General features: G+C 43.5%; 1 protein-coding gene across 1 annotated transcript in view; it reads left to right on the top strand.

Annotated features, from left to right (window-relative positions):
- Positions 1-8,448, top strand: part of DNAH1 (dynein, axonemal, heavy chain 1) — a 40,882-nt gene that overhangs the window by 19,810 nt on the left and 12,624 nt on the right. Inside the window, 6 exon segments of the mRNA XM_009995831.1 lie at positions 181-379; positions 2,746-2,999; positions 3,901-4,113; positions 5,847-6,011; positions 6,380-6,501; positions 7,046-7,105. Coding sequence (XP_009994133.1) covers positions 181-379; positions 2,746-2,999; positions 3,901-4,113; positions 5,847-6,011; positions 6,380-6,501; positions 7,046-7,105 — 1,013 coding nt within the window.

The following is an 8,448-nucleotide window of genomic DNA, read 5'->3' as shown; positions in this document are numbered from 1 at the left end:
GATGCAAATTGCTGATGTAAGTGTCAGGTCCTGTACCTACAGAACCCTAATCTTTGTTTTCTCATTGCTTGCTTGAGTTTGAAAAAATAATTGTGCCTTTTTTGACCTCTTGATGTGCAAGCTGTTGTGCAGAGGAGAATACACTTGTTGCTTATGCTTGCTGTTTCTCTCTTTCCAAAGTACAGTAAGGTATCCAGGATGGTTGAGGAATTCCAGCCATACTATGATCTCTGGACTACAGTGTCCGACTGGATACAGTGGAATGAGAGGTGGATGAATGGTCCTCTCATGGAAATTGAGACTGAGCAGCTTGAAAAGAATGTCAGTGACTTGTTTGAGACAATGCAGAGATGTGTGGAGCAGTTCAAGGATTCACCAGGTAGATATGCAGGCTGGGGAAAGGAGGTTGGTGCATATCAGGATTTTGATGTGAGGTGTGTCACACAGTGTTCTGAACAAGGATTGTCTAGATGTTATAGGGATGTGTTGTGTGTGCTAGAGCCAGCTGAGAACATGCTAGCAAGGTTATTTTCCTTTTTTTTTTTTTTTCATGGAACTATGATGATTCACATCTAGGTGCTAGTTTGCTGCTTGAAGTGCCAGTTTGGCTGCAAATCCCTTTCATACCTAATTTCCAAGACAGTACTGAAATAAAAGCTGCCCTTGTATATTGCAATTAATATTTACTCATTTCTGCAAAGGAAAATAATCTAGAATAGCTATAGAAAATTACTTTAAAACTCAGTGGCTAGACATGTTGGTTATAAGCCCTTATGCAGTTCAGAGATCAAAAGAACTTTGAATCTGGGTCTTGTGGGTGCTGTTTTCTTGGCCAATCTTATTTTTTCTATTGTCAATGTTGTGAGTTAACCCCACATAGCAATTAAGCACCACAAAGCCACTGGCTTACTCCTCCCAGGTGGGGTAGGGGAGAGAATAGAGAGAGGAAAAAAGAAATAGTAAAACTCATGGGTTGAGATACAGACAGTTTAATAGGGCAGAAAGGGATGGTAAAGTAATAATAATTATAATAATAAGGGAATATACAAAGCAAGTGATGCACAATGCAATTGCTTGCCAAGCTGCCAAGCCAGTCACTGAGCTGCAGTGTCACCCGGCCAGCTCCCTCCAGTCCATGTACTGGGCATGTCAGAAGCTATGGAATAGACCTTTGGCTCAGCTATCCTTGCTGTGTCCCTTCCCAGCTTCTGGTGACCCCCCAGCCTCTGCTGGCCGGGCAGTATGAGAACCTGCAGTCTTTGACTTAGTATAAGCACTGCTTAGCAACAACTAAAGCATCAGTGTGTTATCAGCGTCACTCTCATCCTAAATCCAAAGCGCAGCACTTGATCATCCTCTAGGAGGAAAATTAACTTTATTCCAGCTGAAACCAGGACAGCCAATGACTTTAATGGAAAGCCAGAAGAGATCTTGATTTTGTTATTAGTAAAATGAAATTGCAAAATCTGGAGATGATCTGTGGAATATAATAATACTTTTCCTTCCTGCTTGAATGTGTGTGCAGTTCAGCTGATCACATCCAGCCCTTGCAATTCACGTGAAGGTCTTTTAATCATGGCTTCTAGTAAAGCTGGAATTGAGGCTTCAGTTGTAACTTGACTTCCCATTCCATGATTCTCGGAAATATATTGGTCATTCTTTAGAAGTAATTCTAAAATCTCCTGCCAGATGGCTTAGATTGAAATATATATTTTTAGTGGGAGATTTTTGATTCATCCTTTTTAACTTGAACTCTCTCTTAAACAATGCCATGAATCAGCTCCAATGGAGGAGGTGATGAGTGGATGCATGAGTAACTATGAATCATTATGGTAAACAGAAATACTAAGAATACCTGCTCATACTCATTACAATATTCCCTTGCACCTGGCAAAATACATGCTTTGTCCTTGAGTCTGCCTTGTCTTTCCAGCCACCCAGCAGAGAGTGTGAGGAGATCACATCCTTGCTGTGGGGATGCGGTGCAACCACGCAGGGTGCAACAAAAGGAGGCACATGCTGCAGCCAGATTTTGGAAGGGAAGCGAGTCCCATGTTCTTTGCCTGTCCATTGCTTTACTCACAATAGCACTAGCCAAAAAAAAGGCAGGATATGAACAGTGCAGAGACCTGGGCCTCCAAGGACACCCTCAGAGGGCAAAGCCCTTTCCTTGGCTCTGTCCTTCCTATGACATAGAAGTCCCTTTGGCTCTAGTGTGGCCACAGGCTGGCAGGACCTCCCTTGCATGCTTACTGTTTCTGAAGCTGGTTATGATCCTAGCCTACTTCTACCTCCTATATATAGTGTCCATCTTCTATTTAGGATGGCCTGAGCTGAGGTGTGAGATAACTCACAGCCCAATCTGGATCTTCTAAAATATCTGTTGACAGATGGGGCTTCATCATGTTTTGGCCCATATTAAGAAATTAAGTTTGTTTGCTTCTTGCCTTCTGGTGAGCTCTAGCACGTTTCTGCTTAGCATGGGCTTCCCTGTAAGACTTTTGGGTAGTAGGCAGGTTTGCTTCTGGTATTGGGCTTGAATCCTTTGTTAGTAGCCATGTGGAGAGAGTTTTTGTGTCCTCATTACTTAATCCTGCATTTTCCAGTGCTCTCTCCTGCTATTTCTGTGCCTCACACCATGTGTCTACAAGCACATCAGGCTTTAGAAACTTCTAAGAAGTTCCTTAAAGCAGCTCCCTGACACACTGTTGTTACTGATATTCTTCTTGTTTCTCTCCCTGAAAGCCTGCCTGGGTGTGGCAGTGGAGTTTAAAGACAAGATTGAAGAATTCAAACGCTACATCCCCTTAATTCAGGGGCTGCTCAACCCTGACATGAGAAGCCGGCACTGGGAGATGCTGTCAAAAGATACCAACATCGATATCAAGCTAGAACCCAGTCTGACACTCAGTTACTGCTTGGACATGAACCTGTTGGACCATATTGAGACCATTACCCAAGTAGCTGAGACAGCTGGCAACGAATATCCCATTGAGAATGTGAGGAGAGAGGGACTTGCTGTGTCTTTACTTCTCAGATATGTTTCTGTTGAGCAGGCAGTTGTAGCCTTGGGTTATGTTCCTGTTGTCCCAGGGCACTGGACACGTTCTGCTGCTCAAGTAAATAGGCTGTTGCCCTCAGAGCCAGGAGTAATGTCCATGCAGCTGAATTCACACGCTAGAAATTGTTTTCTCTTGTGTAGAATTTACAGCTGTAGCATACCAGTGCTGCCTGGTGGTTCTGCTGATCCACTGGTTGGGTCTCACACCTCACTGTGGAGTTAGTGAGTTTAAGTTAAAATAAATGGATTGTCTGCACTCTGCCATTCAAATGTTATGTTGGGGAAATTAGCTGTGACTGGATCTGGAGGTGACAAATCCTTTAACACAGGAAACAAGTGCAGGGAAGACTTGCTGGCTTTGGAGATTCATGGGTTAGATAGTCTTTCAACTTCAGTTCACCAGTTCAGATGTGACCTGAGGTGGTCTTGATTGAAAATGATTGTGCTCTGGCAGCTTTTGTTCTTTGAAATCTCAGGCAAGAGCCAATGGATAGCTACCCTTTTCACAAAGCCATCATTAACCATAATAATTAATAGGCACTTTACTCGTAGGCTCTGTGCATCTAGTAGCATAAATGGGCCTGAAAATTTAACTGCCCTTTTCTCCCCCCAAGGTTTTCCTTTCAGGACAGTGTTGAGGTGTTGAGTCCTTGGGCAATGTAGAGGAAATGTGCTGTTGCTGTGTGTTGTGCATTAATTACACAGCTGCAGTTTCCAGTGGAATCCAGGAGCAAAAATCTGTCACTTGCTAGAGGGGGACATTAAGTGATTTGTGGAAGCTGGGATAATCAATGCACAGAGTGTATCTGAAAACTAAGTTGCTTGTCCCTCTGTTGCAGGCACTTGACAAGATGGAGAGTGAATGGAACTCGGTTTCATTGACTGTGACACCTTACAAAGACACAGGTACCTTTATTCTGGAAAACACGGATGAAGCTTCTCAGCTCCTCAGTGATCAGACTGTCATGGTTCAGAGCTTGTCCCTCTCACCGTTCAAGAACCATTTTGAGGAAAGGATGAACACATGGGAAAATAAGCTGAAGTTAACACAGGTATTGGTAGTTCTTACCCACACAGGTGTGAAGGCAGGCAGCTGGGCCATGCTTGAACATGGACACTGTGCAGTTGCTGCTAGGGAACCAAGAGGGCAACTGTCAAGACAATATCAATCTCAAGGGAGGAAGATTGCCTGTCAAAGCCCTCTGACTTTAGTAGAAGGGATAAACTCAGAGCCTTATATTCTGCAAACAGCAGTGATGAAATTTCAGCTCTTTTACTGCCTATTGCAACACTTTTTGGTAGGGCCAAGACTCTCCTGTTGCTGTGAATAGTCCTGCAGGCATCTCTAACCCCATTACACTAAGTGGACCTTACAGATTCTTACAGGCCCTGTTAAATCCATGCTAATCATTCACATCTCAGTGTAGGAAAGCACATGGAAGACTGCTCTTCAGAGCAGGATCTGGCAGACCATGCCAACACTTCATCAGACCAGAGGCTGAATGCTCAGCATCCAGCGGGACTCATCCAGCAGAATGTCACTTTGCTGCAGCATAAAGATTCCAATACAAGTATTTGGCTGGAGAACTCTGTGTAAATGCTGGTGTTTGATACATGGCAGCATTGTTATCTGTTATTCATTTTTACCTTTTTCTGTTTATTGGTGCTTACCATCTGGGTGTGCTTGGGCCATGAGCCAGCAGAGTGTTGGCTTTGTCTCATGAAGATATAGAAATGTTACTCTAAGCCTTGAGGCTAAGGTGACATGGGGAAATTCAGGTATTTACTCTGTAGTTTTGGCTGTGATGTTGTCCTTGTTTTTACCCTGCCTTTACTACCCCTCCTTTTGATTGTGTTCATTTCTGTCACTAAAGGCCCGTCAATCTGGTCTGGAAAAGGGCTTATCAGGGTTAGCTGATGGAATATGGCCAGCACCATTGTCTGCATTGCTGGAAAACCTCACCAGTTGTTAGGTTGAGTGGCTGCCTGTGGTCAGGGAAGAGTAAATAGCACCGTGTGACTAAGGCAGTCATGAAGGAAGTCAAACACTAGAGCTTCTTTGGAATGTTGGGCAGGTTCCCCATACCTTCCAACCTCTCATGCCTGAAAATGGAGGAGGAATATTCTTCCAACCTAATTCTCTTGCTCCTTTGAATGCCTGGCAGACAGGGTTTTCTATCTGGTGTCTAACTGAAATATTTAGCTTTTCATTCATTTTTGTTACTTCAGAGTGTTGTTCAAAAATCTTATCAAGGATTGTTCTGTAGGCAGGGCTGGGGCTGAGGTACATCAGGCAGGAGAGAGGATATGACAGAATTGCAGTCTGATATATTTTATTTGTCATTCTCCCCCCCAAAAAGCTCTTTGCACTAAATAAAATCACCATCTTACTGTGTGCTGACACTGTGTTGCTACCTTGTGTAAAATAGAGAAGCAGTAGCCACAGAAATTTCACCTTGCTCCCCAAAGTCCCTTTGAGGTTTGGCATTGGCTTCCACACAGAGCTGAACTACCCCCGTTAAACTAGTGGGTGTTGATTCTGATGCCAACTACAGTTAGCAAAGGGGATTGGTAGGAACCTTAATTATGTGACAAGGAAATTCCAGCTCCTGACACTGCAGGAAGATTTTAGAATTGTGGAAGGTTTAAATTGAGCATCACCTCTTTTTTCTATTTTTTTTTTTCTTTTCTTTTTTAAACCCATTCTGGTGCACAGTTTGTGAATGGTTTTGTTGTACAGGTTTACAGCATGGTGTCCTGAGACTCTCCTCTTCCTTCCCACTAGGATGTCCTAGAGGAATGGCTGAAATGCCAGCACTCTTGGCTCTACTTGGAGCCCATCTTTAGGTCAGAGAACATCGCAAGTCAGCTCCCATTGGAAAGCCAGCACTACCAGGCCATAGATAAGGACTGGAGGAACATCATGAAGAATGCTAATGAAAACCCTAAGGTGTGCACCTTGATGAAAGCTAGTGCAGGTATCCCAGACTCCTTGGAGCTGTTTCTGTGTCCTGGCAGTGCTCTGTGCTCTTCTGTTCTCTAGTCTCCACTGCCCAGGGCTCCATCACCACTTGGTATTCCATATTACAAATGCTGGTGGTTAGGGGAACCCAGAAATGTGCTCATCACATCAGTAAGTGCTGTTTTGGCTCCTTGTCCACAGAGCTTACACTTCTCCAGACCCCTGTGAAGCCCTCCTGTGAATGACTCATTTAAATCCCATTAGTAATATCACTGGGCAACCCAGTTATCTCTACTGCCTTATCTCCCACGTGCTCAGAATACTGATGCTTCTGCTGTTCTCCATTCTGTCTATAGGTCATTTCTTTGTGCCCAGATCCTACACTATTAGAAAACCTGCAGAAATGTAAGGAACTACAGGAACTGGTGCGGCAAGGGCTAAGTGAATATCTGGAGAGCCAGAGAAATGATTTTCCCAGGTAATCCCAAATTTCAGTGGGCTGGATCACACTCCCTGGTTCAGAAAATGAGAGTCTCACTGCAGTTCACTCTGCCAAGAAAGCGCCAAACAATCTAAGCTTAGGATATTGTCATGGGACTGCAAACATAAGCAAGGCTGTGCCTTTCAGTGCTGCCACCTGATGGGGAGAAAACAGGCAGACACATGTTGTGAGTTAAGGGCAGTCTGGTAGCACGGTTGCATATCTGTGCCTCTTGATTTGTCTAGAAAGGATGGGGTAAAATGAAGACTGCCATGTAACTCCATCCCCTATTCCTGAAGGAATACTTCTTTCTTTGATATTCAGTTTGCAGGGGAATATCTGGCTTGTGCAGATGAAGTGAGTCTCTACAGAGGGGCAGATGGTTCGACTGTGGTTGTTGCTCACCTGCACAAATACAAAGAGATCAGTGAGCAGGCAAAGCCAGTGTCTCTAGCAAGAGGCTTGTTCCTCTTCTTGCCAGGACTTGGCCCATGATGCTACAGTAAAGAGCCTCACCTCATGCCTTGCTCTGTGTTTCTAGGTTCCAATTCCTTTCAGATGATGAGCTGTTGGAGATACTGTTTCCTACAGAAGACCGTACTGCTAAGTGAAGTACTGGGGCCTGAACAATATGCCCACCTCTTATGTTGACCATACCAGATACTGCTACTTTAATAAAAAAGGTTCAGAAACATCCAGGAACTTGATGTGCTGTAATCGATTTGGCTAATGCCTTTTTTACTATCCTGATTGCAGAGGAATATTGGGATCAATTGGCCTTTCATGGTAGAGGTGACAGGATACTTTTACCAGATGGCTGCAGGGATGGTTGCATAGTCCAACCACTTGCCATCAAACAGTGACTGAACACCTGGATGAGATAAACCTGCATCCTCATATGCAAATAATTAATTATATAGATAACATGAGTCAGGGGAGCAATGAGGAGGAGGTGCAATAAATACTTGATTTGGTTGTGGATCATATAAAACAGAAAGGCTGGGCAATTAATCCTACTAAAATTCAAGGACTGTCCCAGATGGTGGTATTTTTAGGAATCAAGTGGCATTGTGGGCATTGGGAAATATTACCCAAAGCCCAACAGAAAAGTTTGGATTTCACAATACCACAAAATAAAAATGAAGCAGAGAGATCTATCAGACTGTTTGGCTTTTGGAGACAAGATGTTCTGCATTTAGGACAAATCTTAACCCTGTTACATAAAGTAACAAGGAAAAAATGTGAGTTTGAGTGTAGAAGTGAACAGCAAGCTGCCTTTGAGTTAGCAAAGAAGGCTGTTCAAAAGGCTTTGGATTTATGGCCCATGCAAAAAGGAGAAGTGGAGTTCTGTAAATAGGTTACATGCCAATTGGAGCCTCTGGCACAGATGCACTTCATGTCCTTAACAATAGGCCCATCGGGGAAATGGGGACCCCCTTGGTGCACATGACTACACCCAATTTGCAGATAAAACCATTAGCAGTGAGTGAGACTTTGAGTTCCTGGGAAGTTGTTCAGGGTTTGATGGCTCCCTACCAAGTCACTCCAGAGGCTGCTGGACTGGATCTCTCTGTGTTAGAATTGGTAAGAATAAATCAAAGAGAGATGAGAGTTATCAACACAGGGATAGGAATTCAGATTCCTCCAGGACACTTTGGTTTGATAACTGCTCAGTCAAGCCTAGCCCTGAAGAGTATTCATGTTATGGGAGGAGTGATTGAGGCAGATTATCAAGGAAAAATTAAAGTAATCCTGTTAAACAATGGTGAATAAAATGTGGTTATTCACACCCATGATGGAATAGCACAATTATTAGTATTTCCAGTTTTAAAAACAATTGGGGAAAAAAGAAAATCCACCTCAAGTCACCACCATTTGTAGAGATAAAGCGTTTGGATCCACCAGTTTTAAGAATGGAGCTAAAATATGGGTCCAAAGCCCAAA

This window comes from Chaetura pelagica, unplaced genomic scaffold (genome assembly GCF_000747805.2).
Source record: "Chaetura pelagica isolate M959 unplaced genomic scaffold, ChaPel_1.0 scaffold114, whole genome shotgun sequence".
NCBI classification, from domain to species: Eukaryota; Metazoa; Chordata; class Aves; order Apodiformes; family Apodidae; genus Chaetura; species Chaetura pelagica.
This window is presented reverse-complemented; position numbering and strand designations above follow the sequence as displayed.